The sequence below is a fragment of the Rhizophagus irregularis genome, chromosome 14 (genome assembly GCF_026210795.1).
Source record: "Rhizophagus irregularis chromosome 14, complete sequence".
Taxonomy (NCBI): domain Eukaryota; kingdom Fungi; phylum Glomeromycota; class Glomeromycetes; order Glomerales; family Glomeraceae; genus Rhizophagus; species Rhizophagus irregularis.
Genome location: NC_089442.1, coordinates 3,637,230 through 3,665,099, shown reverse-complemented (window position 1 = coordinate 3,665,099; position 27,870 = coordinate 3,637,230). Strand labels below are relative to the sequence as shown.

General features: G+C 30.4%; 11 protein-coding genes across 11 annotated transcripts; 6 read left to right on the top strand and 5 right to left on the bottom strand.

Annotated features, from left to right (window-relative positions):
• Window positions 1-3,240: 3,240 nt before the first annotated feature.
• OCT59_006486 (uncharacterized protein) lies at window positions 3,241-6,066 on the bottom strand. The gene is made up of 7 exons (XM_025321835.2): window positions 5,819-6,066; window positions 5,519-5,744; window positions 5,233-5,435; window positions 5,005-5,158; window positions 4,761-4,927; window positions 4,156-4,687; window positions 3,241-4,062 (listed from the first exon to the last, which is right to left on the bottom strand). Exons 1-7 carry the CDS (start codon window positions 5,918-5,920, stop codon window positions 3,635-3,637), a joined length of 1,812 nt encoding a protein of 603 aa, XP_025167836.1. The 5' UTR covers window positions 5,921-6,066; the 3' UTR covers window positions 3,241-3,634.
• OCT59_006485 (uncharacterized protein) lies at window positions 5,585-7,184 on the top strand. The gene is made up of 4 exons (XM_066141294.1): window positions 5,585-6,413; window positions 6,487-6,643; window positions 6,732-6,825; window positions 6,892-7,184. The coding sequence occupies exons 1-4, from the start codon at window positions 6,278-6,280 to the stop codon at window positions 7,051-7,053; spliced, it is 549 nt and encodes a 182-aa protein (XP_065998097.1). The 5' UTR covers window positions 5,585-6,277; the 3' UTR covers window positions 7,054-7,184.
• On the bottom strand, window positions 7,101-8,198 carry OCT59_006484 (60S ribosomal protein uL16). The gene is made up of 4 exons (XM_025309599.2): window positions 8,012-8,198; window positions 7,691-7,937; window positions 7,475-7,613; window positions 7,101-7,391 (listed from the first exon to the last, which is right to left on the bottom strand). The coding sequence occupies exons 1-4, from the start codon at window positions 8,091-8,093 to the stop codon at window positions 7,206-7,208; spliced, it is 654 nt and encodes a 217-aa protein (XP_025167838.1). The 5' UTR covers window positions 8,094-8,198; the 3' UTR covers window positions 7,101-7,205.
• Window positions 8,199-8,396: 198 nt separating this feature from the next.
• On the top strand, window positions 8,397-11,476 carry OCT59_006483 (uncharacterized protein). The gene is made up of 12 exons (XM_025321836.2): window positions 8,397-8,990; window positions 9,108-9,199; window positions 9,268-9,391; window positions 9,464-9,538; window positions 9,625-9,671; window positions 9,731-9,875; window positions 9,961-10,214; window positions 10,296-10,527; window positions 10,615-10,656; window positions 10,728-10,795; window positions 10,890-11,006; window positions 11,069-11,476. Exons 1-12 carry the CDS (start codon window positions 8,423-8,425, stop codon window positions 11,198-11,200), a joined length of 1,896 nt encoding a protein of 631 aa, XP_025167839.1. The 5' UTR covers window positions 8,397-8,422; the 3' UTR covers window positions 11,201-11,476.
• Window positions 11,271-12,867, bottom strand: OCT59_006482 (uncharacterized protein; the record flags this gene model as incomplete). The annotated part of the gene is made up of 2 exons (XM_025321837.2): window positions 11,271-12,372; window positions 12,444-12,867. The coding sequence occupies 2 exons, from the start codon at window positions 12,865-12,867 to the stop codon at window positions 11,576-11,578; spliced, it is 1,221 nt and encodes a 406-aa protein (XP_025167840.1). The 3' UTR covers window positions 11,271-11,575.
• A 133-nt stretch (window positions 12,868-13,000) lies between these two features.
• On the top strand, window positions 13,001-16,264 carry OCT59_006481 (uncharacterized protein; the record flags this gene model as incomplete). Its single annotated transcript, XM_066141293.1, has 14 exons — window positions 13,001-13,241; window positions 13,316-13,512; window positions 13,591-13,667; window positions 13,746-13,856; window positions 13,941-13,998; window positions 14,073-14,391; window positions 14,468-14,565; window positions 14,635-14,765; window positions 14,835-14,989; window positions 15,050-15,360; window positions 15,432-15,498; window positions 15,569-15,766; window positions 15,848-15,981; window positions 16,067-16,264. The coding sequence occupies 14 exons, from the start codon at window positions 13,001-13,003 to the stop codon at window positions 16,262-16,264; spliced, it is 2,295 nt and encodes a 764-aa protein (XP_065998096.1).
• Window positions 16,265-16,459: 195 nt separating this feature from the next.
• On the top strand, window positions 16,460-19,399 carry OCT59_006480 (uncharacterized protein). The gene is made up of 12 exons (XM_025321838.2): window positions 16,460-16,532; window positions 16,603-16,760; window positions 16,826-17,210; window positions 17,278-17,392; window positions 17,467-17,590; window positions 17,661-17,727; window positions 17,796-17,942; window positions 18,043-18,233; window positions 18,318-18,442; window positions 18,518-18,683; window positions 18,780-18,881; window positions 18,949-19,399. Exons 1-12 carry the CDS (start codon window positions 16,469-16,471, stop codon window positions 18,970-18,972), a joined length of 1,668 nt encoding a protein of 555 aa, XP_025167842.1. The 5' UTR covers window positions 16,460-16,468; the 3' UTR covers window positions 18,973-19,399.
• OCT59_006479 (uncharacterized protein) lies at window positions 18,907-21,109 on the bottom strand (the record flags this gene model as incomplete). The annotated part of the gene is made up of 9 exons (XM_025321839.2): window positions 18,907-19,359; window positions 19,423-19,797; window positions 19,872-19,970; window positions 20,037-20,311; window positions 20,380-20,454; window positions 20,525-20,678; window positions 20,758-20,844; window positions 20,925-21,020; window positions 21,077-21,109. 9 exons carry the CDS (start codon window positions 21,107-21,109, stop codon window positions 19,183-19,185), a joined length of 1,371 nt encoding a protein of 456 aa, XP_025167843.1. The 3' UTR covers window positions 18,907-19,182.
• A 212-nt stretch (window positions 21,110-21,321) lies between these two features.
• Window positions 21,322-23,261, top strand: OCT59_006478 (uncharacterized protein; the record flags this gene model as incomplete). The annotated part of the gene is made up of 3 exons (XM_025309598.2): window positions 21,322-21,423; window positions 21,507-22,985; window positions 23,061-23,261. The coding sequence occupies 3 exons, from the start codon at window positions 21,322-21,324 to the stop codon at window positions 23,103-23,105; spliced, it is 1,626 nt and encodes a 541-aa protein (XP_025167845.2). The 3' UTR covers window positions 23,106-23,261.
• On the bottom strand, window positions 22,911-23,910 carry OCT59_006477 (uncharacterized protein). Its single transcript, XM_066141291.1, has 4 exons — window positions 23,741-23,910; window positions 23,604-23,662; window positions 23,440-23,542; window positions 22,911-23,367 (listed from the first exon to the last, which is right to left on the bottom strand). The coding sequence occupies exons 1-4, from the start codon at window positions 23,792-23,794 to the stop codon at window positions 23,179-23,181; spliced, it is 405 nt and encodes a 134-aa protein (XP_065998095.1). The 5' UTR covers window positions 23,795-23,910; the 3' UTR covers window positions 22,911-23,178.
• A 196-nt stretch (window positions 23,911-24,106) lies between these two features.
• OCT59_006476 (uncharacterized protein) lies at window positions 24,107-27,561 on the top strand. The gene is made up of 7 exons (XM_066141290.1): window positions 24,107-24,802; window positions 25,001-25,310; window positions 25,383-25,572; window positions 25,643-26,140; window positions 26,208-26,762; window positions 26,840-26,927; window positions 27,015-27,561. Exons 1-6 carry the CDS (start codon window positions 24,472-24,474, stop codon window positions 26,909-26,911), a joined length of 1,956 nt encoding a protein of 651 aa, XP_065998094.1. The 5' UTR covers window positions 24,107-24,471; the 3' UTR covers window positions 26,912-26,927; window positions 27,015-27,561.
• The last annotated feature ends 309 nt before the right edge of the window (window positions 27,562-27,870 follow it).

Sequence of the window (27,870 nt, the reverse complement as noted above, 5' to 3'; positions counted from 1 at the left end):
TTAACAGAAGAAAACTTATTGACAAATTTAAAACGACAACGAGGACTAAATTCAACGATCAGTACAAATTCATGGATTAATTCTTTCATTTCTTTATTTTATAATATATTTGGACCATTAGCGATATTTCTTCCAAATGATAATTCAAAACAACAAAATAATAATGATAAGGTTCCCATTGTTTTTTTCACAAAATATTCATCATTATCATTAGCAATTACATATACTTTATTATCAGCTTCTATAATGGCTATGACGAATATATTTTTATTATACACATCATTAGTTTTTAAATGGTCATTATTAGAACAAGGTTATTTCATATTTATACAGAGTGTGACAAAAGTATTTGTCTTATTTATTTTATATCCTATATTAGTAAAATTCAAAAAAAGAATTCTTTCCTTGTTATCAAAATTCCAAAAGATTCTTTCAAAAAATTTAGGATATAACATTATACAAGGAAGAGTTGTTGAAGAAAACCAAATGAGAAAAGAATTAATATTTGAAGTTTGGGTTATTAGATTAGTATTATTAATTGATGCATTGTCCCATGTCGCGTATGGTCTAGCGACATCTGGTTCAGTGTTCATCGGAGGTAACAAATCAATTTTATAAATCACCTTTCGTTCATCAATATTTTAATCTATTTTTCTCTGAATTTTATAGTTACTATAGTATCGGCATTAGGTATAATAACTACCCCTGCGATAAAATCTTTACAGACCAATTTAGTGCCCCCATCACAAATAGGTCGATTATTGGGTGCAATAAGCGTAATAGATTCAATCCTTCGTATTATTGTTCCTCTTATATTTGATAATTTATATTCTATACTAGTTAAAAAATTTCCCAATTTAATCTGGTATTTTATTTCTGCTTTGTTATTTGCTGGCTGTTTATCCTCTTTTGGTGTAGGTCCTAAATAACAATATATTGTAAAAACATTTTTTATAATAAATATTAAGGTTTTATAAAGACGTTTTTGTGAAACTCGATTTCATGTTGCGTTAGAAGTCAAGGTAACACCTGCTTCGCCAATCGCCACGTTTGTTTGCATTTAATATCCAAACATTTATGTCTGATATAAATTATAATAAGAAACTTTTGTACTTACCATATGTCGTCATTCTTCAGCTTCTTCTACTCCAAGCCAAAAGCCGAAGAGGTTATGGCAACAACGAGTCCAACTAACGAAGGTGAAACACTCGTGGGTTTGCATTGATCTACTTAATTTTATTTCACTCTTCTCTAAGCTTGTTTTTTCTTGAAATTAGAACCCACTACATCAGCTAAAACAATTACAGAAGATTCCCAATCAGAACCTCAATCTCCCGTGAATTTACTTTCTCCTCCACGTCAAGCACAGCCACAAACGTCGCCATCTAATTCGCCCTCCTCTCAACCCGGTTCACAGCCTCAAACACCGAAGGAGCAAGAAATTTCTAAAAATTCTACAGCTTCAGAAGAACGTAAGTTGGTTTAAATTCATTTAACATTTTATTTATTCTGTTCACTAAGTACACTCTTATCTCTTGTTAGAACCTCCAGATTCCTATTCTGACGATGAAATATTATCATATATTTCTGAAAATAATGAACTAAAGTATGTATTTGCGCGTTTGGCCATATCACACTTTTTTCGCGTTTTATTAAATGTAGAATAATATTTTGGTTTCAAAAGCGTTTCCTGGTCAAAAGTTATGAGTATTATCAGAGAAAGGCTCGAAAAGGTAAATTATTCGTGTGCGGTTAGATTAATTTCTAATTCGATTTTTAATATTGACCATTCTATTCTGCAGACATGTCATGATTCAGATATTCAAATTGCGATAAATGGGGAAGGTTTGGACAAAAATGAGAAACATAAAACGGATGTTGAAAATTATAAGCAAACCATTAATCAATTATTGGACAATTTTGAAAGGTACTTTGTATAATTAATTTTATCCACTTTTCCGGTAAATATAAAAAAAAAAATTTTTTTTTAATATTCTACTTGAATAACAGACCACCATTTACAATTCAAAGACTATCTGAGCTTATACTGAGGCCTTTTCAGCATCATAAAACTTTAATTAAATGGCTTCGTGCTGTAGAAAAGGTAATCAAGTAGAACAACTACTAAGCAAGTTCTATGTCGTTCCTTAATTTTCTTTTATTTAATAAATTATTCCCAATTTTTCATTTATTCTTCTGTTAATTCTGACAATATATTTGGGCATTTCAAAATTTTTTATAGGTTTTAACGGTGCAATCATCTCTTGATGCGTTCCCATCTTTATCTAATACAATTACACTCACAGATAAATTAGAATTAATGGAAGTTACTACATCTCCAAAATTAGTTCCTATTAGTTTCGCTTATAATGCAGAGGAAATAGAAAAGGAAAATGCCAATTCTCCCAAATTGGTTCCTATTAAATTTACTTATAACGCAGAATTGGAGGTAGCAGACAACGAAGAAGATGACGATATGAATGAAGATTATTATTATGAAAAACAAGAAATTGATATACCAGAAGACGATCTAGATAAAATGGATGAAGAAAAAATACAGGATATTGATGATGAAGAAAAGTATGATATGTTTGAAGAACAGTGCAAAGATAACATTGAAAAGGTCGCCAAGAAAAAAAGAGATTATGACGTTGAGGATGATATAATTGATGAAAATGAAAGGAGTTTAAAAAAGATGACCAAGAAAAAGAAAGAAGATAATATTGAAGATAAGATGATTGAAGATGGTAAAAATATTTCTGAAGATGTAGAAAAAGATGATGATGTTGATAGTTTATTTGAGGAGAAAAATAAGATTATTGAAGTTAAAGAAAAAGAAAAAGAAATTGCAGGAGATAAAATGACGGTAGAAAAAAAGGAGGAAAATGGAAAAAATATTAAAGACGAAAAAAATAAAAAGAATTTAGAAATAATTAATGAAAAAACGATCAAGGAAAAAAATGATGATGTTGTTGTTGAAAAAATTTTAGATGATAAAATTAAAAAAATAAGTGAAGAGAGTGGAGAAGATAATAATGAAGAAAGCAGAGATCAAGAGAAAGAATTATTTAAAGAAAAAAATAAATATAAATTATCTGTAATGAACGAAGAAAAGACAGAGGAGGAAAGTTGAAGGAAAAAAGAAAAGAGATTCAATAGAAAAAAAGAATTCTAGAAATAAATCTATTTCTAGGTAAATATTTGTTTATATTATAATTTATAATAGAAAATATGTAAATTTTATATCAAATTACGAATATATTTATTATCAGCTAAAATATTGTAAAAGGTATTAATTTAATGTAATTAACAGGGCTAAAGTTATTTTTTTTTTAGCAATAAATAACTTCTTTTAATATCTAAAATATTTATAAAATTATTTTTTAAATATTGTTCATGTAAAATGAAAAAATAAATATTACATAAATAAATAGAGAAAAAAAAAGTCCAATAGTTTATAAAAAAGATAATATGGTAAATATTTGATGAAAAATTGAAATGATCCTATATAAATAGTTAATAAAAGAATTGATGAGTTCGCTATAATGACAGGTTCTTTTATCGATAAATAAGGCAATTAATAAAACAAGTCTCAACTTTTGAGGAGAACAAAAAAATTTACATTTCACTTCTATTACAATTCACCGTAATCTCGCCTTAAAGGCAAATCTGGTAAATCGCTCATGTCGTCAGAATAATTATTAGTACCAGGAAAAGCCTCATAAGTGCTACTTTCATCCCCTATATAATTTCCTATATTACTTCCATTTGTTGAAATAGTCCATCCACTAATCGTTCTTGCGTCGTCGTCAGTTTGTGCAGTATCTGTATAATCGGAATATTCAGAATTGCTATACGAAGATGAATTAGCATAAGATTTTGGCTGTGCGCCAAAACTTTCACTGTCATCTTCAGCGTTCGTAGCTAGAGGGCTACTTATTCTACCATTTTGATAATTTGAATAATCAACTCCACGAGAAACTAAACCAGGAGGAACAGACATACTTCGACGATGAGCGCCATAATCCTTTCCTATCCCTTTATAGTTTTCAAATACTTGTTCTAATAATATTTAGATAAAAAAGAATAATATATTTAACCCATTTTTTTAAAAATAATAATAATCAAATATTATAAAACACTCTCTGATTCTACCTAGTCCTAACGCATGCGAATGACGAGCACCCACAGAATTTAACGCTTGACTTACTCCAGCAGTCAAGGAAGTTGCGGAAACTCCTAATGATCTTAATATTCCGTCATTTCTCAAAGAGCTGTAACCATTTAAAAGCGGAGTCGAGGAAAGAACTGTTGGTTCAGTTAATGTATGTCTACGGGGAATACCCGTAGCAACTGAACTTTGATTAAATGATGAATACTGTCTATTAAATTCACCAGAACCGCCATTAAGTTCGTCAGGAAAGACAGGTAATACAGCACGTAACGGATCTACCATTCTACTACTCCTTACAGAACCACTCGATAAATTATTAGGAACTGGATGTGAATATCCTTCAGATTCGCTTCTGTTAGATGTTATAAAATAAACGCCTACAAATGTTAATATACATCCAATAAAAAATCCAGTAAATTTCCAGAAATTCATATCTGCAAAGTCATTGTATAATACAGCACTGCCTATAATCGCAGAGATTGTAAAAAGAACAAATTGTATAGGAATGACCTCCTATATATATACATGAGAGTTTTAATTTAATAATAAGATCTTGAAAAAAATTTTTAATATCAAATAATTTTACCGTTGAATCGAATTGTTTTAAAGCTTTGTTGAGAAATCTAATCTGAAGTACTGCTGTACCCATTAACACTATCAATATAAGATAAGTTATAGAGTAGGTAAACATTGCGACAAATTTCATTGTCAACATAGATGACAGAGATTTTGTCGCCAATACAGTATATCCACCTAAATTGTCGGAACATATATATAAGTACGTAAAAACAATAGATTTGACCATTGAAGGCTTTCTTTGTAATAATTACCGAAAATTGCGACTAGAGATAGATCAACAAAACACGTTTTATGTCCAATTTTATCAGATAAATACATTAAAAAAATAGCCAATGTCACCGTGATTATAAAATAAATTATGAATTGTGTCTCTTTAATAGCGGTCCATATGGCTTCAGGCGTAAGCTGAAAATTATAAATTGTTTGATCTAAATAAATTCTAAACAATTATAAGGCAGAATCATTCAACTAATAAGTACCTTAACTTCGTCTGACTTTGAATTGACCACAACCACCACTGCTCCAATTATTGCAATAAAGATTCCCATTAAATCCTGCTTACGAAATCTTTCTTTTAGCATGATAGGAGCCAAAATAACATTAGAGATCAAAGCAACTGTTCCTAAAGGAGCTACTACCGATGCTGGTGCGAATGCATAAGCCATAAAATTTCCCAATTCACCTAAATAAAGAAAAAGAACAATTACGCCCAAAATAATAACATGGAAAGTGAACGCGTGTGTAAGTCATATAAATATTATTTACCAATGATCATTAAAAATATCCCAGCCCACCATGCTTTAGAACGAAGATAGTTTGTTTCGCTATATTGTTCTGGATCTAATAAAACTTCATATTCGTCATTATTAGTATGTAAACTACGCGACGAAAAATCTGAACCTGAATTGAAGTTATTTAATTGGAGCCTTTGGAGCCTTTGTAGCTCATTATGAGCGCTTTTTTGAATATTCAAAGCTACCGATATCAAAATCTTATATAGAAGATAAAGTATATTAATAACAAAAAATAATAAATAGTATGAATAAATAAGAGTAAGAAGCTTACATTGCCAGCTACAGCGAAAATAACGCCGATGAAAGATTTGACCTCAGGTAAGTCTTTAAATGGAGGCCACATTGGGACAATTATCGTCGTTTCCTCCATCATTATTGTTTTACCAAATTTTTACAGTGAGCATTGGGGCGCAAGGAATGGAGATATTTAAGAAGTTGTTCAACCTATTAATGAGGTCCGCGCCGTGGATCTCGTACTTCTTGGTTCTTATCAGCTACAGCTAATATATATATTGATCTGATGTAAATAAGAATTTCAAATGTATAAATTTTTACCACTCATGTTTGTGTGGTGTTACAGTGAAGGCTCCTTTCTTGTACGATATATTACCATGTAACTTCCAAATTAAGAAAAATATGCACTGTAAATTATATTACTTACATATAGAAATAAATTTATACTTTTGCTTTCCTCTACCGTTTGTTTTCCGTTTTTACTTTTTAACATAGAATGTCTTTCAAAAATTATTTTGTTATTATAATAATTTTGAACATATTTTGTTTTCAAGAATGTTTTTCTCGTCGTAGTTCTCACAGTCATGGTGGTCCAAGTATACCTGGGCTTTCAATTAACTCGATTCAAAATAGTAATGCTAACAATCTGCTTATATATTTTCCTTCTGTCACATTACAGTGAACTAAACTTTTGCTTTATAATAGAATACCATTGGAAATGTTTAGATTTGGCAACAAATCCAATGTATTTAAATGATTGTTCCAGTATACCCAGTCAAGTTAAATTTTACATAAGCTTATTGCATCAAAATTATCCAGAATGCAAAAATCCATTTAAAATACACGGAGCTGGAGGAACTGTGTACGATTTATTTATTTAATATTTCAATTTGTGTCAAATATTTATTACATTATTGATTATAATATTATATTTGCTAATACTAATTTAGTTTATCATGGAATAAGAAAGAAAACACCGTTTTCATGGATTCATCAATTAATGCTAATAACACACAATGGTGTTATGATGATTCAAATTATGAGGTAAAATTTTTCATTAGACAAAATTCAACATTATTCCAGTTGTTTATATTAAATGTCGAATTTTAGGATTCGTTCACCATACATCCGTATGGTAGACCTCAAGATTGTCTATCAGCTCCTCTTAAAGAGGGAGATCCAGTTTGTGTAATAGGTTGCTTTTCTGTTGAAGATGATTCTCAAATATTAGGAATATCTTGGGATTTACTCTATAAAACATTTGCTCCATAGATATTCCCAAGCAAGACGATGAAAAAATAATAACTAGAAAAAAAAAATATATGTATTGTAAAAGAACAATTTATTATCATAATTTAATAAATTTTTTAAGACAGGTTTCTTAAAAAATTATCCTTTGATAAATCAATTTTTATTTATATTTGTTAAGAAGTAGCTGCGATTTGGGCAAGATGTTTTGAAAGAGGACCATGATGCGATAAATATTTAACGTAAGCACCATCTGGTTGCAAGAGACCATTTTGCCTCTTTTCCATATATTCTTCTCGAGACAATTTTGTGAATCCCCATTTCTTGGACACAATGATTTTTTGTCGTCCAGGAAATTTGTACTGTATATAAATACAAACAAATTAATACCGATCATTTTTAGTCAACAATAATATAATTTCTTTTTTATAAAATTCTAAAATACCTTAGCACGTCTGAGAGCTTCAATAACGGTTGGCTTATTATTTTCTTTGGTGCGAACAGAGAAAATTATTTGCCCGATATCAACGCGAGCAACGGTTCCTGTGGGTTTACCAAAAGCCCCTCGCATACCAGTTTGCAATCTATAATTTAAATTAAAGATTTGACATTAAACTAAAAAAAAATCATATTTTTTTCATCTGTAAAGAAATTAAATTACCTATCAGCACCAGCACATGATAACATTTTGTTGATACGAATAACATGGAAGGGATGAACACGAACTCTTAAATGGAAAGAGTCTTTACCAGCCAATTTTGTAATATATTTGTTAGCGCAAATACGTCCGGCTTCTAATGCTTCACTAGAAAGTTGTTGATGTTCATCAGAAAGCAGATGAATACATAGAGGAAATTCGTCCACATTCGCCTTTTTTCGACCCAAATCAAAAATTCTAATTTTTGGATCTAATTTGTAAAAAAAAAAAAAAAATTAAATATAATATATTCATATAATATAGATTATAATTAGTTATTCATACCGGGAACACCGCGGCAAAATCGACTCTTGGGATAAGGTTTATTTTTGCAGTATCTGTAACAGCGAGCTGGACGACGACCCATTGTTTTCCCTAATAAATATTACTAGAAAACGTTTCGAAAAAAAAATCAAATTTTTATGTGATACTAACTCAGTACCAAAGTTTTTAGGCAAAGAAAATTTTTTTTTACCCATATTTATACTTTTTTGGAAGAAAAATAGAATTTCGGTAAGATTATAAATCACGTATTGATTACAAATGTAGATATCACGTGATATATAAGCTTAATTTTGTTCACTCAGTAACCTGCATCGTTATATTACATAATAGAATTATAAAAATAGATTAGATGTAAAATACTAAAGGTACCGTTCGAAAATTTGTCAGATGTGTAGATGAGAATCATTAAAAATGAGCACGGCTAATAATGCTCCAGGTTCTTTATCATCAAATACGAACCGAGATTCAAAACGGTTCTCCAGTTTAGGTGATTCTCGTCTAAATGACTTTTTACCATCATTGCACCTTGAAAGTATCGCGAATACGGTAACTGGTACAATGTCAACTACCGTGTCAACCACAGCATCTATGCTTTTCTCCCCTTTAACAACTCGTGCTGTAAAGGGAGATACTGCTTATATTCTATCTGAACTTGCTCCTCAGTTAATGGATCAACGTCGCATACAGCAACTTGTAAATAATAATGGAAACACTCGTCATACAAAAGAAGGTTCAAACAAACTTATTTCTTTAGAAGACATTTCAACAAGTACAACTACTCCAAAGCCCGATGATATTTTATTTAATTCAGAGATACCAGAATCTAAAGCTCCCTTATCGTTGTTTCAGGGATATAAAGCAACTTTTCAAGAGGTTGAGTCTCCAAATAATTCTAAAAAAAAATCAAAGTTTCATAAACGAAAAGTAAGAGGTCTTTTAGCTGAAGCTTTTGGTTCACAAGATGCAATGTCTGATATAGGTAATGAATTATTTCTAATAAAAGGAAAGCCAACTGTAATTATTTATTTTTTTTACATAGACTTATTATTAAAATCTGATCTTTTTAATAAGTCTTATATTTAATATTAATAAATAGCATCGATAGATGGTGATTATAAACCACTTAATCAACTTATTGCGGATCGTGATAGAGTTGTAAGAGAGAATAACAAAATACAAATGCAAGAGGTATATTTTTATTAAAGGAGTATTACGTATATTTCGAGTTATTTATAATTAACGTATATTTGATTTAGTCGCGAACAAAGGCCGAAATTAAAAAAATCGAAGGTGAAATCGCAGAATTGACGGCTAGAAAACTAAACCTGGAAACGAATTTAGCAAAATATAACGAAAGACAGATCGAACTATCCAGTCAACGTAAATTATATTTTTTGATTATTAGCAGTGATTCTTTGTTTCTTTTATAATATATTGATAATTTTAATTTAGTGGGAGACTTAGATGAAAAGATTGCCAATTTTAACCCCGAAAATAATAATAGTGAAAGACGAATGCGCACAAAAGGTTCATTACCTTACCTTCCTGATATTGGTGGAAAATTATTGCTAAATTTAGATTTTTATTAATATTTTTTTATTATTATAATGTAGGAAAAGGTGCCGCAAAACATAATTATGAACATGGAACATGTATTAAGGTACATCACATGTAATTATTAAAATTTATAGCAGTGTTTCTTACTTAAAACTTATATAGGTTTTAGAAGGTCATGATGATATTATCACGTGCCTTGATTTCGATAAATCTTGTGGAACACTTATCACGGCTTCTTTAGATAATACACTAAGAGCCTGGGATTTGAATAATTATCGCTGTTTGGGTATTTTAGATGGACATAAAGGTAATAATTAATCTTCTGTTAACCGTATTAGTTAGTTAAATGCATTATTAATTTTTGTTGTGTATCCATATTTTTTATTAAATAGATGTAGTTAATTGTTTGCAAGTAAATGGATCCCGTTTAGTGACAGGTTCACGAGATAAAACAATTCGTCAATGGGATTTATCTAAGCTAATATCTCACCCCGAATCCGTGACAAATTTATCAGAATTAAGCTTCGCTTCAGCTTCGGTACATGAAGCAAATGGATTATCAAATATTGGTGATAATTGTTGGATAGCTTCATTGGAAGGACACAGTAAATCAATTACTTGTTTATATTTTGAAAATAACAGTCTTGTGAGTCTTAGTGAATCTTATGGAATTTTTTATAATTAAAAAGATTAGTTAAATACTTATTTGTTTTATCAATTGTGAAAGGTATCTGGATCTTCAGATAAGACTATGAAGCATTGGGATATGGAAACAGGACAATGTATTTTGACTATGGACATTTTGTGGGCCATGTCCAGCTCTAAAGTTGAACGTAGACAAGCAGGATTCTTATTTGATAGTTATATATTTGACGGGGGCGAATTTATTGGAGCTTTGCAGTTCCGAGATGTTGGTTTAGCAAGTGGAACTGAAGATGGCGCAATACGAATGTGGGATTGTACGTAACAATCTGTGTTTTTTTTTAAAAAAAAAATTATATATGTATCATTTTAACTTTTAACCGTTTATGTTTTCTGTGTAATAGTAAGGACAGGTCAAGCACATAGAACTCTATTAAGCCATACAGGTTAGAAAATATTATAAATTTATTTGATTTTAAGCTAAACTTAAAAGCAATAATTTGTTTATATGAATCAGGACCCATAACTAGTCTTCAGTTTGATGACCGTCATGTTGTAAGCGGAAGTGTTGATAGAAGCATAAGGGTATTCATGTCTTGAAATTTTTGATACTTAATATTATTATTCAGATTATTAATTAATGTTGCTTTTATATTATTATTGTTATTTTGATATTAAGATATGGGACCTAAGAACAGGATCCATAATTGATACTTTCTCTTATGATAATAGCGTCACAAGTTTACAATTTGATACTAACAAAATAATTAGTTGTGCTGGTAGCAATGATATAAAGGTTAGTTATATACACATATTTATTACTATTGAAAAGGGATTAACTTGATAAATTTTTATTAGATTTATAATCGAACTAATTTTCAACATTCGAGTTTTGAAGGACATTCACAGCAGGTACAGTGTGTAAAGTTTAAAGATTCTATTTTATCATCTGGGGGAAGAGATAAAGTGGTGAAATTATGGGCTTTATAATTTTTAATAATTACATCATATTGAACTAAACGATCATTTGTAATGATTTAATTAACAACATAAAATTATTACATAAGAAAAGACTTTTATCGCGATTTATTTAAAAAAAAAGAGACATATTCAAAGATGATTCAGAGGGATTAAAGAAAGTATGCATTAAATCTCATATCAGTATTATATCATATACTGATATGAAATTAACTTAAAACTATACAATTAGATGTTATTCATCAGGATGAATTGTTAAATAAAGAAATCTATTAAAGTTTCAACCCTAAAACTATTAATCGACCGATTATTTAGTTTATAATAAATTATAATAAATAACGAGATTATTATAATTCAATTCAATTCAATTATGAGATTGCATTTTTTTTACTGTTCAGTCCAAAGTTCGAATGATCTTCGATTTTCTGATAATTTCTTTCTTACGACTTCCGCATCCTTCCAACTACCGCAATTCACTGCCACCAAAACTCTCAGCGATTTCAAATCTCTATCCCAATTTATAAATTGTAATAAAATTTGATCCGTTGCCCATTCACAATAAGATATATCTAAAACTAAAAGATTTATTAAACCTGAAAGAATACGTAAAGAATGCGGGCCATCCTCTCGATTAAAACATCCAGCGATTGACAAATGTGTTAATAATGGTAATGTTGCAACCAACAAGATGGATAAAGGAATACCGGAAATATTATGAGTAAACCCCAAATTTAATTTTCGAAGTTTTGGAAGTTTAGATATAAGTTTGTTCGTTTTTCTTGAATCATCATCATCGTTTGTAATATCCATTGGCTTGCCAAAAATTCTAGAGTATATAATATCAGTTTCTTCATCTTGATCTGCAAGATCTTCCCAATTTTTAACTAAATTATCTACTAAATCTTTTTCTTCGACAATTTTCCAAAAAGATTTTTTGAAACTTTCTAAGTTGATAGTACTGTTTGCAAGATCTAATTCTTCATATTCAGTATCCGTATTAAATAATGGGAGTATTTCTTCGGTAAGAGGATTATAAATACTCAAAGACGAAAGAATACACTGCTTCAGATGAGTTGGCATATTTGCAAAATATGGATATGATATGTAAGATTTAATATTAATAGCTACTGTTTTTGAACAGATTTCCAAAAGTGTTAGAGTTTTACGCATTGGAAGGGTTGGACCTATGAAAGTAATCAAGTGTTAATTTAATATCAAACCAAAAATTATTTAGATACATATTTAAAATGTGTACAATAATAGTCCTGGCAAATTGCCTCACCATCCCAGGCCCTCCTTTTTTCCTTTCGATCCTTAATAAGTAACTCTATTGATTCATTTTTACCTTTCCGGGCTTTTTGCCAGCTTTTGGGTGGTGCTGGACCAGATACTCGCTGTCTCATAGCCTCTCGTTCTCCTCTTTCTTGTTGTTCTCTTTCAGCATGCTCTCTCATTAAATAATTAAACGCTGGTTGTGGTAAGGTGGATGAAATATTCGCTGAAGCAGTTCCATTATTGAACCGAGCTTCCTTACGTAGCTTATCCAGTAATGTGGATACTTGGTTCGTTGATTCATCATGGTTTTTTTGATCTGCTGGTATGTAGTTATTTCTGAAAGCTGGTGTTGTAATAGATTTTCGAAGTTTTTGTTTAAATTTTTGTCGAGAACTCTTAACCATATCGGATAAATTTATAAATTTTCAAGATAGCCCATTTATAGTTTTTTATCTTACATAATCAGTTTTTGAAAAACTAAAAAAAAACGCGTAATAAACATAATAAACGAAACTTTGTTATTTTTATTTTGTAAAAATGATATTCCAACATGAAGAATTTGCTTCTCATATGTCATTTCGATTAATGAACCAACATGGTGTTAATGATCCTATAAAGTTAATATCAATGTGTCCAACAATGGATTTACTCGCAGTTTGTACTGAAACAGATTCTGTTTGGGTAGCTAGGTGGTTTAACTCCCTAGAAAAAATTTGGACTTTACCAGCTGAAAAACATGACGAAGACAAAGTGGAGGTATTAACGTGGAGACCCGACGGTAATAGTTCAGAATACTTGCATAGCTTTGAGTTCAGTGCCAAATATATAAATTATGAATTGATACATTATCAGGCAAAGTAATTGCTTTGGGTTATTCAAGTGGTGCCATTAGACTTTACAACGTTGATAAATTGGAAATGATACATGAGTTATTTCCACAATCTACTGATCCAAAACTAAAAACTAATTCAATATCATCATCCGCAATAAATTTTCTGATTTGGGTTCAGGAGAATGAAAGTGATAATGAAAATGTGAACGAACAACAGGTTTCTATTAACCACTCAAATGAATAATTTTTTAAATTCTTAGCTTTAGACTTATTATTAATTATTCTGGCTTATCAGATTAATTATCTTAGTACACATCCTGTACAGAGACACTTACCTAAACTTAACACAATTCCACGTGCAAAGCCAATAAGGTGAGTATATTTGCTCATACTTCTTTACACTTTTGATATAATCCGTAGCTTCATATTCGATCTCTTTAAAAAATCTAGCAATCTTTTGGGAAACATAAACGAATCATACGAGGATGAACTTGAAGATGAACCTTCCAATCTTATTGATTTATTGATAGCGGGGGACGCATCTGGGAATTTGCATCTGAGGTTTCCTTTCAATTTATAATTTATACTATGAAAATTTTATAATGAATACAAAAAAAAATGAAATTTTATTTTATATTACATTAGCGTTTATGGCATATATCAGTTACTACCTCTCTCAATATCTAATCATATAAAGTCACAGGCTTGTGTTTTTTCTTCTTTGCTGACAGTCATGCATAATAGATAAGATAAATTAAATTGATATTCTCAATTTAGAGTGCAAAAATTATAAAAGCTTCAATTGCACCTGATCTCTCTTACATCATATTGTTTGTTCGCGCAAGTTATACCTCTCCAGCCGTGAAATCCAAAACTTCGACTAACGATAAATTAGTTGAAGTTATTCTTAACACAGGCTTGCTTCACGCACGTAAAAATGAAATAAGAACTTTATCTCAAACGTACACTACTATCAAATATTTGACAGAGTATATATTCGAAGGTTTTAAACAGATCAAAGCTGAATACGAAAATATGAAATCAAGTGCCAAGATATATATTGATAAATTTCAATCGGTATTGTTAGAAAATGATGGTAGGCCAATTGTTATTAATTAAAAGAAAGTAACATTTTATGTTTCTAACTCATCATAATTTTAAATAAAAAAAAGCCAACTCAAAATTATCTGCAGAGTTTGTGCATTTTCTGGCCACTGGAAGACCGAGTTCTTTACTACATAAATATTTGGAAATGCATCTTACTAAGAGGGTAATAAATTTACAAAAGTCTACTATTTTTATTAATATTTATTGATATTGAAGCGTCTTATAACTTCAGGGGCTGAAAGATTGGGAAAATAAAGGCCAAAAGTCTTTCGAACAAATTCGGGAATACATACACCATTATGTTAGACCGGGTTGTGAAAGATTGCTTTTACGGTTGAGTACGTTAATTGGATATTGTAAATGGTATGTCTTTACATCATTGGTTCCCTCTTATTTGGCGTTTCTATTCTCAACTATTTTTGCAAAATTAAGGCAACAAAGATTTAAAGGTCTTGGACTATCAGAGTCATATGTTCGTTCTATTATAGTTTCTACCGAATGTCTCATTAATAGGCTCGAAAATATGTTAAATGCGATTGACGAAAAATACATAAATTTTATGGAGTTTCAACAGTGGCTTCAATATGGTACGTTCTTTTTTATCAATATTTTATAATGAAATTAATGTAATTATTTTATATATATAGAATTCGACAATATCAGTTTAGTAGACCATAATCAAAGCCAAGAAGCACCGCCGCGCATTGACATTAGTAAGGTTGCTTCTTATATAAAAAGTTCCTTGCATATGGATTTCTTAGATGATTATTTTGAAGAAACAGCAGATATTCCTTTGCCTGACATGTTAATATTGCGATGTAATAAAATGTCCACTTCAACAGCATATAACGTTGTTAATTCAGTTGATACAAAAGAATTTTTGGATATAATTGATAATCTTATAGAAGATTCAGAAGGAACACTTTCGTTATTATTAGATACGCGAATTGTAACAAAAGTAAGATATTTAATTGTATTAAATTCACTAAATTATTGTTTTTTCATCATTTTTTTTAATTAATTTATTAGGAAAATCAAACATTTGTATATGTTGCATTCTGTTTATCTAGAACTATTCAATATTTGCCACCGTCTTGTAAATGTTATATCTTTTATGTTATCTTATTTCTCTTTTTTTCTATTAACTACTTTAAACGCATTTGTAGTGTGGGTTCTTCGTTCATCTTTAAAATCGGAAAATGCATTCGATTCACTTGAAAAACCTTCTGATAAACGAACAAGTGAAATCACCTTCATCAGGTTATCAAACCAGGAGCGGCAAAATGAATATCTTAGAATTACAGATATGCGATTATTTGATGATGAAAAGATGCATATAATTGTTACTGGGCTTAATGAAACAGGTTATTTTCCATACTGACTGTATTTATAATAATGTTTTATTTTATTAATCGATTTTTATCTTTTATATTTGAGAATTATAGAAAATGAGGTAAGTTTTATAGCTGAAGTGAACTATTCAAAATTAAATTTTGTACAAGTTGCAGGACCACACATCATTCAAGTAATAGAAAAATCAAATAGGGTCAATGTTGTTGATCAAATATTGAATCAAAAGGTATGTAGAGCTCTGCTAATAAGTTGTTATATTTTTTATTAAACGTCTTTGATGATTCTGACTCTTTTCAATTAAATTATCAAAGAATATGGAAAATTTTAACTCTCTCTTAGTACATCAGTATCGTGAAATCACACAATTTAAGCCATCGAAATTAATAACCAATGGCGCAAGAAGATTAGCTTGTATTTTAAGTGAAGATAAGAAAAGAATAATTATACTCGATACAAATGATCAGGAGGATGAAGACGAAGATAACAGTGAAATGATGCAGTTTTCGTAAAATAAAATTTTATTTTAATTGCACAAAAGATTTTATAGTTAAATATTAGTAAAATTCCCATTACTGTAATGCTTATTTCGACTAGTATATATCAAGATAAATAAAATAGTACAACCGTGAAAAAAATATACACACGTGATTGTATAACCCTGTAAGTTATAAATTTTACTCCACTTTTTTGATTTGGTTTTGTTAGCGATAAAAATGAATGTCCAAGTTACCTCAGATGATATTAACATTTTAATTTATAAATATCTTCATGAGTCAGGTTCGTTATTATATTTACGAGTTATACTGTTTATTTCTTATATGAATTTTATTCTAATATGCTGTTATAGGTTTTAATTTCTCACCTGCAGTTTTTAACATGGAGGCTAAGGTTGAAGAAGCAGCCCACAGAAAGGGTATTGCTGAAAAAGATGTAGAAACTGGACTACTTGTAAAGATCATATACAAAGGTCTTTTTTATATGGACATGGAATTGCACGCATTACCGGTAATTACATATTTATTACATGTTATTTTGAATATGGATCTAAATTAACGAAACTTTATTTTCAGGATGAATCTACGATTAAATGTAGTGCTCCTATACATTTAATACACAAGCACCGTTGCATAACAAATGTATCATCTTTAACTACTACAGTTCAAAATACTACAAATGAGATAAATGATGGTAACGAAACAAATCAAATCAATGAAAATAATGATAACAATTTAAATCAGAATAATAATGACAAAAAGCGGAAATATGAATCTTCAACCGAAGAAGAAGAAATTAAACATCTTGACGAAGAGCAGCGTAGTAATAAAGAAAGAGAACAAAAAAAGGAAAAAGATCGTGCTAGAGGAAAGGATCGTAAAAAAGATGAACGTGTGAGAGATCGGAAAAGAATTAAAGATAAAGATCGAGAAGCAGAATTTGAACTCACGCGTAATAATGGTAAAGACCCATTCTATTAAATTCGTCCTCATATGTCCATTTTCATATATATATATATATATTTTAGTAAATAGCCAGCCGAGCCCAAGTACATCTAACAACATTATAGAATTGAAAGGTCACAGTAAAGATGTATTTTTATGCGCATGGAATCCAAAAGATACTAACATTTTAGCAACATGGTAAATGTTTTGAACAAATAATGAATAATGACTTTTTATAATTTAATTTTTATTTTCTTTTCTTATTTACTTAGTAGCTTAGACGGTACTTCGCGAATCTGGAATATTACAAATTGGCAAAAAGATCACGCACAACCCACCCTTATTAAAAGCTTTATTAAAAATAATCTTTCAGATGTATGCTGGCTAGATTGGAACGTGAGTAGATGAGAGCATTTGTTTCATTATCCATTAAGTTATAATGTTAATACGTTAATATCTCTATTAGCCAACCGAGGCCAATACAATAGCTATTGCGTATGCGGATGGATTTTCTTGTATTTATAATTCTAAAGGTATATATGGATGAATGAAAAGTTTTAAATACATAATTAATAATAGTAAATAATATATTAAAATATAGGAGCTTTACGTAGCAACTCCCAAGTAAATTCCGTGTTAACGATCAAATGGAGCCCAAAAGGTGAACACCTTCTTACAGTTACTCAAGATGGATTTAGTATTTGTACTGATAAGCGTGGGAATACTGTTGGGCAGTATAAACATGAAAGTTAATATTTATTTTTTATGTTTTCTTTTCTTTCCTTTTCTTTCTTTTTCTTTGTGCTATTAAAAATTTAATTATAGTCTAAATTATTCAAATTTTATAGCTGTATATGATGTTGCATGGGCTAGTGATGACTCATTTGCCGCAAGTACAAAAAATAATATCTTGTTTTACACCATTAAACAAGAAAATCCGATCAAAACGTTAACTGGACATGAAGGACCAGTCAAATGTTTGGCCTATGATATTAGTAAGACTTATTTGGCAAGCGGCTCCTCAGATTATACGGTCAAGGTATTCCATCATTATTATCATTACATCATCATCATTATTTATTATTATTACGATTATTATTAACATACATTTGATAATTTATAGATCTGGAAGGAAAATAAAAAGGTTATACATTCACTTAATCATGAAAGTGCCGTACATGCATTAACATGGTCTCAAGCAATGAAGTCAACTAACAAGAAAAAAGAAACAGGTTATATTCTCGCTACGTAAGTGTAATATGTTTGTTTTATAATTAATGAATATGATTATTTAAGGATTATTAATAATTTGTTTCTATTAAGTGCTACACAAGATCATAAAGTGACAATATGGGATGCAGAGAATGGTAAAAAACTTAAAGAGTTTAATGATAATCAAGCCATTATATCTTCGCTCGAATTTAGTCCGAACGGAGCACTTCTAGCGTTAGGATCGTATGATCAAAACTTATTAATTATCGATTCTAAGGTAAAAAATATATCTACATGAAATCATTTTTCAATATTCTTTTTCTTTTAGTTTTAACGGTAAAGTAATGAAATTTTTTTTCTTTCATGCCATCAGAGCTATGAACCTAAAATTTCTTACAAATCAGAATCACCAATATATCATCTTCATTGGGACGCATTAGGCACTAAAATAGCATTTACTTTGGCAAATGGCAATGTAAGTAGAATCAATATAAGCTATAAGTTGTTTAAATCCAGCATTTATTCATATTTTATATTTGTAGGTGATTGTTATGGATATGAAATAAATTGCAATACACTTAAGTACAGTTGATTTGAGTTATTTTTTAAATAATAATAATAATAATAAATAATAATTTGAAATTTCATATATATACTAATATGATATTTCCAAAAAAATTTATTATTATACGTGTTATACGTGTTAACAACTGTGATTCTTAAATATAATTCCAGAAGAAGGTGAAAATAAAGTTATAACTTTGTATGACAAACTTCTAAGAATTAATTATTGCCATAATGACATGTTCGTCGCCAATCTGTCTTAGTACACCATCCGCAAAATATTTGCCTATCTTATCTTCTAATCTTTCACGTAAATCATCAATCGGAGTCTTTTGTAATTCAATATCAATCAAGGGATCTACAGTTTCTTTTAACTTCGCTAATTTGTCCTATAATAAATAAAGGATTAAAATATCATCACACATATTGCAAAATACTTATATTGTACATACCACAATAGTATTATAACATCTAGCAGCAGCGTCACGTTTTATTGGATCAATATCATTCGCATAAGTTGAAAGTAAATCACCGTAAGTTTTCAAATTTGGAACTAATATGGTCCTAATCACTTCACGGCCTAAAGCACCCATAGCAACTATACATCCATAGTGAGTGTATAAAGATTTACTAGTGTCCATAAAACAGCTCATTAAATTTCTCGTAATTCGAGGTTGAAGAGTATTGTAACTTCCGCCATAACGATCACATATTTTGGCAAGGATACGTGCAGCTAATTCACGTAAAGACCAATGTTTCTCTCCCATAGATAGTCCCAATTTCCTTCTAACCACACAGGTTAATATTGCCGGCATCAAATTATGCAGCTATATATTAACATTATAAGTGAATACAAGGATTGTCATAATTAAAAGACAAGAAAAATATTTTATAAACTCACATAGGGTTCCAAGTAAAGACTTTTATTGTTAATTAAAGCCTCGGCCATTTTCAACATTGGCTCTAAAACATTAAAGTTTTTCCTTACGTGTATTCCAATCTAATTTAACATGTTATTATTAACCGAAGTATTTTTATACCAAAATGTCTAATCAGAGAAACTTACTTGTTCACAAATAAATTGTATGAAATATGGAAGAAGTTGAGCTAATCCGGTATCATGTTCGAGATTATTAAGAACATTAACTTTTGTTTTTGAATCTCTCGAGTCCTCACTTTTCATAGCTTTAGTAACTTTTTCGTAAAAAATTTGATGTTCCATGGATAAAACATGTTGTACCAAAGGCTTAACTTCAACATTGTTTGTAACAGGTAATCCAGCTTTAACTTGTAAATCATCATTTTTAGGTACGTATTTTTTGCGTGCTTCCATTTTGGATTCTTTAATAAAGAACGATTAAGAATTAAAGTAGCGATCAATTAATTTTGAATCACTTGAATTTTATTACCTTCTTCAAGCGGTGGAGGTGGAGTTGGATTGTGAGGTATTGCTGGTTGTACACCTTCTACCGCAAGCCAATGAGCTTTAAATAATAATAATCAAGCGTTAATTATATGTATTTTCCTCATTGCTTGGGCGAAAAAAATACTAACCACTAAAAGAAACATCAGTAGGAACTCTAGGCATTGCCGAACTAATAACGCTTTCGAATTCCCATTCGTCATCTTCAACATAAAAAAGATCGTGTTGATTGTTCGTAATACGTTGGAATTTTGAATTGTCATTCAGACTAAAACCGTATAATGGCTATATAACGAATAATATTCTTATATTATAAGTAATTAATTTAATCGGAACAAAGAAAAAAATTTTCTATATAACATACATCTACGTTACGAACACGTAAAGCATTATTAATATCTTCTCCCGTAAGTCTCGTGCGTTTTGAGTGACGCATGAATTTGTTCGCTTCCTGTTCGAAGCATAGTTCCGTAACAGTTTAAGTTTATAATTTTTTACGGAACACTTGGCGATTTGGAAAACGCGAACCACCTGTATTATTTCGTGGACCCTATATTCCACATCGTTTGCCAGCGCAGCAGCCACTTTGTCTTTTAAGTTTGTAACCCCAACAGTTTCCGCTGTGATCTATTGTTTTTAACAATCAGTTTTACTCAATAAAAAAAACATATTCTAAATTTTACCTTAATTGTATCCTTAGGGAATAGTCCATTCATTGTGAGTCGTTTTTTTAAAGTTGGATCGCGAGAGCCTGTTTAAGTAAACGTTTGCAGCTTCGTGCCTTTGTCAAGAAAGTAATTGAATGATTTTCCTTTTAGATTTTTCGAGAACTGTTACACTGGGAATAATCAAACATAAAAAAAAAAACTTTCTCGAAACCTACATATTATAATAGTGACAAAGGTATACTTAAATACTGTTTCTAAACATGTTAAACATGTTAGGAGTTATACGGCAAGCTGCTCGTGTAAGGCCTACAAATTTGTTTTTTTCGTATATTATGAGACAACAATTCTCACAAACAAGAAAGGTTCCATTTTACACTTTATTATTTATTTTTCGTAGTCTTGAAAAAAAAAATTTTTGTGATAAATGTTTTTAAACGCTCTTCAGAGAATTTTCAGTACCGAAGCAACTTCGAAGGCAACTACAGACACTTCCAAAAATGTTACTAAGGAAGCTACTATTGCCCCTACTGAAGCTATTAGAAAAGAACTCGAAACTAGCAAAGTCGCTAAAGAAGAATCTCCAAGGAAAAAAGGATTTGGATTCGGTAAATTTATTTTAGGTGTAACACTTTTGGGTGGTATAGCTTACGGTGGTTCAATATATTATTCTCTTAAAAATGAAGAATTTCGTGATATTTTTACCGAATATGTTTATGGTGCCGAAAAATCTGTGGAATATGTTGAAGATCTTCAAAAACAAGGAATTTTTGATAGACTTGAAAAAAAGGGTAAAGAAGTTGTTGATAAAGTGATCCGAACTTTCAAACCTACACCAGCAGTGGAACCTGGAATAAAGGAATCCGCAAAAGATGTCATTTTGAATAAAGACCAAAAAATTGTTAATAAAAAAGCAGAATCATTTGAAAATCCGATTCTTTTTAAACTTACTAATACTTTAAATGAACTTATTAACATTCTTAGTAATTATGATGTTAAAGATAAAGATGATCTTATTAAACGGGCACAAGAAGAATTAAAACAACTTGAAGTTCATATCGATCTTCTTAAGATTGAAAATCAGGCAAAAATTCAATCTACTATAGATGAACAAATTGAAAAATACAATCAACGATATGATTCAAAAGAATATGAACTAAAACAACAACTCGAGGAAGAAAAACGTCGTCTTTATGAACAACATTATGAACAGCTTAAAAGTGAACTCGCTCGTGAATCAACGAAACACAATGAAGAATTGAAAAATGCACTTTTTCGACAAGCTACTGAGATGCAACGAAGATGGATTCGAGACGTTAAAGTTATGGTTGAACAAGAACGTGGTGGACGTCTAGCAAGGCTAGACAACATTAATCATAAACTTAAGATACTTGAACGTATAAGTGTAGACAACGCCGAACGTTTGGACAGTAGTCTTAAAGCTCACAGGCTATGGTGTGCATTAAGATCATTACAAGATGCGGTTGAACAACCACATCGAACTCCTTTTGCTAATCAAATTACTGCTATGAAATATTTGACTTCAACTGATGAAATTGTAACAACTGTATTGTCTACAATTGATGATAACATCGCAAATAATGGAGTAGATTCCGTATCGGATTTATCAGCTCGATTCGCAATTGTGAGGGAGAAAGTTCGACGCGCATCTCTAGTACCTGAAGACGGCGGTGTATTCGCTCACCTTTTATCTGCTATGTTTTCAAGGATCTTATTCCGTAAACATGGACTTGTAAAAGGGAACGATGTTGAATCCATTCTTTCCAGGGTTCAATATTATCTTAATGAAAATGATTTAGATACTGCGACGCGGGAATTAAATCAACTTAAAGGATGGCCAAAAAAATTGGCAGAAGATTGGATCAAAGCTGCTAAAAATCACTTGGAAATCAAGCAGGCGATCGAGGTTATATTAATATATAATTATTGCATTCTCACTCAAATATTTTATATATTATGGTAATCTTTTTTTTTCTTATAGGTAATTGAGACACAGGCTACATTATCAAGTCTTTCAGTAGTATAAAAAAAAAATGACAATAAGAATTCCGAAGAAAATAGAATTTTTAATGTAACACTCCTATCGTTTTCAACTAATATCAAGATTCATCCATTTTATCATTTTGATCTGAAAATTTATTCAATTCTAGAGCTTTTCTCAATAAAGCAATTTTTTCATTTTGAATTTTCATCTTTTCTGCAATAGCCTCATCATGATGTTTATTTTCAAGTATTAATTCTTCGAAATTCTCGTGATATTCTCGTAGAAAAACTTTTTTGGTATTTTGCTGTGCAAAATAAATAAGATTACACACGTCATTCACAAAATTCATCTTTAAATAAAATTAAATGTTACTTACCAAACTAAGATAAATTTCATCACATACTATATGAAATTGAGTCTTCAATGACTCTAAAGCATCTAAATCTTCCTTAGAAGGTTCGTAGCTCGCTTGTCGTTGGCTATTAAAAGAGTTATCAAAAATATTTTTTTACATCCGTTTGAAAATCACGAAAAAGATACCTTAGATGAGCTTGAGTAGCTCTATGTTCGATTATATTGCTCGTACGACCATATATTGCCTAGTAAAAGAAAAAAGTTTAATAATGAGTATTGAGAAATAAAAAGACGTGATCTATTAGAAAAATTCTTAATAAAACATTTAATGAAGTTCTGAGCAACTGAATATTATTTTCTAGAGGATTCGAAGACATTTTCTGGAGAAAGATTGTATGACACGTGATATATTGAAATTACGGTTACTTCACCGCAGTATTTGAAAGAGAAAATAAAACTCCAATTTTGAATAATTGAAAGAAACCTCCTGACCACAAGACTTCTACTCCGATCTAATTCAATGTTATACTAAAAATCATAACCAATAAATAATATTGTCTTTTTGTACAACAAATTGATTTACTATATTACATGCATTTTTATGTTGTTTTGTTTTTTATTAATATTCAGGTGACTGCCCAATTTTTGATCAGTGCGGTTTGATCTTATAAGGCAAAATTCAGTATAGCAATACCCAATCATTTTATAGCGAACAGGACCAAAATTATTTTATATATAAGCTTAACTCTAGCTGCAAACTTCGTGGCTTTCTCTCCGCCTTGTTATTTTTTTTTTTTACTCTTGCCCTGTTCCAACAAAATAAAAAAAAAACAAAAAAAAAATAAAAAAAAAATTTATATTTCACGCCTTTATAATTTTATTAGAAAATAAAAAAAAAAAAAAAAAAATAAAAAAAATTAAAATAAAAGTCTGTTCCCCTTTAGATTCATTCATAAATATTATATAAAAAAAGTTTTTTTTACATCCTTTATAACGATCCATCAATCCCCTCTGACCCTCTTAATAACAAATCCTTTTATTTATAATCCAAAGAATGTCCGCTGCTGTCTCTGCTGCCTCCACTAGTGTTTCTGCTGCTGTACCAATGTCTAACCCTGGAGCTCAACTTTCTGTTGAGCAACAACAGCAAATTGCAGCTGCCCAGGCTCAAGCAGCTGCCCAAGCTCAATTTGGTGTCCCCCCTGCTGCTCCTCAAGCCTCTGCATCTCTTTACGTCGGTGAGCTGGATCCCTCCGTCACAGAGGCTATGCTTTTCGAAATGTTCAACACAATTGGCCCTGTGGCCAGCATCCGTGTTTGCAGAGACGCTGTTACCAGAAGATCTCTTGGCTATGCTTACGTTAACTTCCACAACGTTTTAGATGGTATGTGTTCCTATTTAATTCTTTTTGGTATTTATAGCATATATTTCTGGAGGAGTCTTTAAATCATAAAAATCTACAAGATGATCTAAAAATTGCTGCGCATTATGGCTCTTGTGTTGGAATTTGGGCAATTGTTAGATGTTGATTATTTATTCAAACTTTGATTTGTGTAACATTTTAATTACTTACTAAATATAGGCGAACGTGCTCTTGATACGCTCAATTATACTGTAATCAAGAATAAACCATGCAGAATCATGTGGTCTCAACGTGATCCTGCTCTTCGAAAAACTGGAACTGGCAATATTTTTATCAAGAACCTTGACAAATCAATTGATAACAAGGCTCTTCATGATACATTTAACGTATTTGGTAACATTCTTAGTTGTAAAGTTGCTATGGAAGATGGTTCTTCTAAAGGTTATGGTTTCGTTCATTATGAAACTGCTGAAGCCGCTGAAAATGCTATCAAGCATGTTAACGGAATGTTGTTAAAAGACAAAAAAGTGTATGTTCTTAATTTAGAATGTATTTTGCTACTTATTACTTTTTTATAATATTCTTTTTTTAACTATTTTAGATACGTTGGTCATCATATCCCTAAAAAAGAACGACAATCAAAACTTGAAGAAATAAAAGCAAAATTCACTAATATTTATGTGAAAAATCTTGATACTGAAGTTAGTTTAGAAGAATTTAGTGAAATCTTTGCTAGATTCGGTAAAATTACTTCTGTCGTCATCACAACAGATGAAAACGGGAATTCCAAGGTAAAGCGAAAAGTTTAATGTGTGAATTCATCGAATAAGTCTTTATGTTCATCTTTTTGATTCATACTAGGGCTTTGGTTTCGTAAACTATGAAAATCATGAGGAAGCTGCTAATGCAGTTAATGAACTTCATGATACAGATCTCAAGGGTAAAAAGCTATTTGTAGCTCGCGCCCAGAAAAAACATGAGCGTGAAGAAGAACTAAGGCGTCAGTACGAACAAGCTAAAATGGAAAAGTTGAATAAATATCAAGGTGTGAATCTTTACATCAAGAATCTTGAGGACGATATTGATGATGAAAAACTACGCCAAGAATTTTCTGTATACGGTGTAATTACGAGCGCCAAAGTCATGAGGGATGAGAGGGACCAATCAAAGGGTTTCGGTTTCGTATGTTTCTCTTCTCCTGATGAAGCTACTAAAGCTGTGACCGAAATGAATGGAAGAATGATTGGTAATAAGCCAATATACGTCGCACTTGCCCAACGTAAGGATGTACGCAAATCTCAATTGGAAGCCCAAATTAACCAAAGGAATCAAATCCGTATGCAACAACAACAACAAGCGGTAAACATATTTTTGTTGCTCTATAAAGATTTTTCTTAATTTCTCATCTTTTTTGTAAAATTTACAGGCAGTTGGAATGGGGGCAGGTGCTTACATGCCTGTTGGCTATGCTCATCCAGGAACATACGGTAGACTTGGTCGTCCTACTCACTTTTACGGTGGTGTTGGAATGATAAACGCCGTTCCCGGTACAACTCCCAATATCCGTACTAACAACTACAATATGGTCAATCGTTCTAACGGACGACCTCAAAATGCTCCACAAAACGCTGGTCGTCCTAATGCCAGTAATCGTGGTGCTAGGAATCAATATCAACCAACCAAACAACATAATCAATATTCTCAAAATAATCGTGTTGCCAACGGACAAGGTTTATCCAATTCTCGTAACTCCGCAACGGCTTCACAAAGCAGCTCTTCCGCTATAAGCTCTGTATTTGATACTAGAAAATTTGTTGGAGTTTCACCTGAGGCACAAAAGCAGTTGCTTGGTGAACAACTTTTTCCTAAAATCTCTGATCGTCAACCTGAGTTGGCCGGTAAAATTACTGGCATGTTGCTAGAGATGGATAACGCTGAATTGTTGCACCTTTTGGAAAACAAAGCCGCTCTTGACTCTAAGGTAAGAAAAATATTTATTTCTTGGTTCAAATTAAAGAGATTTGAATATGTTTTTTACTTTTTTCACCATTTTAAAAGGTCGATGAAGCCGTTAGTGTGTTGAAACAACATGCTATGGCCACTGGTCAAAACTTCCCCGACTCTGAATAATAGGTTTTAATATCATGTATGTAATGCGTCATATATAACTAAACTGAGATAAGCCTTAAATTCTTTAATCAAATGCTATTTATACCACATATTACATTATTAGACCGATAATGGAGAGAAGAAATTAAAATAATCCTTAAAAAGTATAAACGAGTGACAATCGACGGTTAATGTATGCATAATATCCAAATAATATCCCTTCTTCCTTATATACCAGTTTTTTTTATTTTATTTGCCTATATTTTATTATTTTTACTTTTTTTTTACCTTTTGCATGTGCATATATTAAGAAAGCAGGAGAAAGGGATGGATCTGGATAGTTTGCTATTTGTTGTTTGTTTTTAGTTTACTACTTTTTTATTGCGCTCTCTTAACATTTGTAACCTTTTGTTTTCTTTTAATAAATCTTTTGTTGGAACATTTGTGCAAGGGCAAAATTACAGACAGGGTTGTTTCAAGTTAATAATATATAATAATCATTTTAAATTGTTTAGTTATTTATTACTTATTTTTTCTATTTAATTTTATAACTAAAATGTATATATTATATATACACATTGTCAAATTACTGTTATATACTGTTAGGTTTTTAATAGACATTTTAATCTAATATATTATCAATAAATTTTCTTTTCGATTTTTTAATTAAAAAAAAAACTTTATAATCAATTGAAATCTGAAGATTTTTTTATATTAAATATAATTTTTTTTTTATTAAAAAATAAGTTTTTATTTTTATTTTAGCTTTTCTTATTTTATTTTTTAGAAACTTATAGGGTATATTTGCTAGCAGGTAAAATGCAATTTATTTAGCATAAGTCTGATTCTTGTAATTTTTCCTTTATATAAGAAATATTATATAAAAAAAATTATTTTATTTTTTTTTTTTAGATTTTAGTAATTTATTTTGCAAATAATAGTATATATTTATATATATATAAACTTTATATTATTTTTTT

Coding starts and splice junctions, on each gene's coding strand:
- OCT59_006484 (XM_025309599.2), bottom strand. CDS start 8,093: ATGGGTCGTCGTCCAGCTCGCTGTTACAGATACTGCAAAAATAAACCT. Junction 7,614..7,690: donor TCATGTGCTGGTGCTGATAG/GTAATTTAATTT, acceptor TTTAAATTATAG/ATTGCAAACTGGTATGCGAG. Junction 7,392..7,474: donor AAGCTCTCAGACGTGCTAAG/GTATTTTAGAAT, acceptor ATTTATATACAG/TACAAATTTCCTGGACGACA.
- OCT59_006480 (XM_025321838.2), top strand. CDS start 16,469: ATGAATGTCCAAGTTACCTCAGATGATATTAACATTTTAATTTATAAA. Junction 17,943..18,042: donor TGGGCAGTATAAACATGAAA/GTTAATATTTAT, acceptor CAAATTTTATAG/CTGTATATGATGTTGCATGG. Junction 18,684..18,779: donor TATTAATTATCGATTCTAAG/GTAAAAAATATA, acceptor TCATGCCATCAG/AGCTATGAACCTAAAATTTC.
- OCT59_006485 (XM_066141294.1), top strand. CDS start 6,278: ATGTCTTTCAAAAATTATTTTGTTATTATAATAATTTTGAACATATTT. Junction 6,414..6,486: donor AATTAACTCGATTCAAAATA/GTAATGCTAACA, acceptor GCTTTATAATAG/AATACCATTGGAAATGTTTA. Junction 6,644..6,731: donor CACGGAGCTGGAGGAACTGT/GTACGATTTATT, acceptor ATACTAATTTAG/TTTATCATGGAATAAGAAAG.
- OCT59_006477 (XM_066141291.1), bottom strand. CDS start 23,794: ATGTCTTCGAATCCTCTAGAAAATAATATTCAGTTGCTCAGAACTTCA. Junction 23,543..23,603: donor GCTACTCAAGCTCATCTAAG/GTATCTTTTTCG, acceptor CTCTTTTAATAG/CCAACGACAAGCGAGCTACG. Junction 23,368..23,439: donor ATGAAATTTATCTTAGTTTG/GTAAGTAACATT, acceptor TATTTTGCACAG/CAAAATACCAAAAAAGTTTT.
- OCT59_006476 (XM_066141290.1), top strand. CDS start 24,472: ATGTCCGCTGCTGTCTCTGCTGCCTCCACTAGTGTTTCTGCTGCTGTA. Junction 25,573..25,642: donor ATGAAAACGGGAATTCCAAG/GTAAAGCGAAAA, acceptor GATTCATACTAG/GGCTTTGGTTTCGTAAACTA. Junction 26,763..26,839: donor AAGCCGCTCTTGACTCTAAG/GTAAGAAAAATA, acceptor CCATTTTAAAAG/GTCGATGAAGCCGTTAGTGT.
- OCT59_006486 (XM_025321835.2), bottom strand. CDS start 5,920: ATGATGGAGGAAACGACGATAATTGTCCCAATGTGGCCTCCATTTAAA. Junction 4,928..5,004: donor ATCTCTAGTCGCAATTTTCG/GTAATTATTACA, acceptor CCGACAATTTAG/GTGGATATACTGTATTGGCG. Junction 4,688..4,760: donor TAAAACAATTCGATTCAACG/GTAAAATTATTT, acceptor GTATATATATAG/GAGGTCATTCCTATACAATT.
- OCT59_006483 (XM_025321836.2), top strand. CDS start 8,423: ATGAGCACGGCTAATAATGCTCCAGGTTCTTTATCATCAAATACGAAC. Junction 9,200..9,267: donor ACAAAATACAAATGCAAGAG/GTATATTTTTAT, acceptor TATTTGATTTAG/TCGCGAACAAAGGCCGAAAT. Junction 10,796..10,889: donor GTGTTGATAGAAGCATAAGG/GTATTCATGTCT, acceptor TTTGATATTAAG/ATATGGGACCTAAGAACAGG.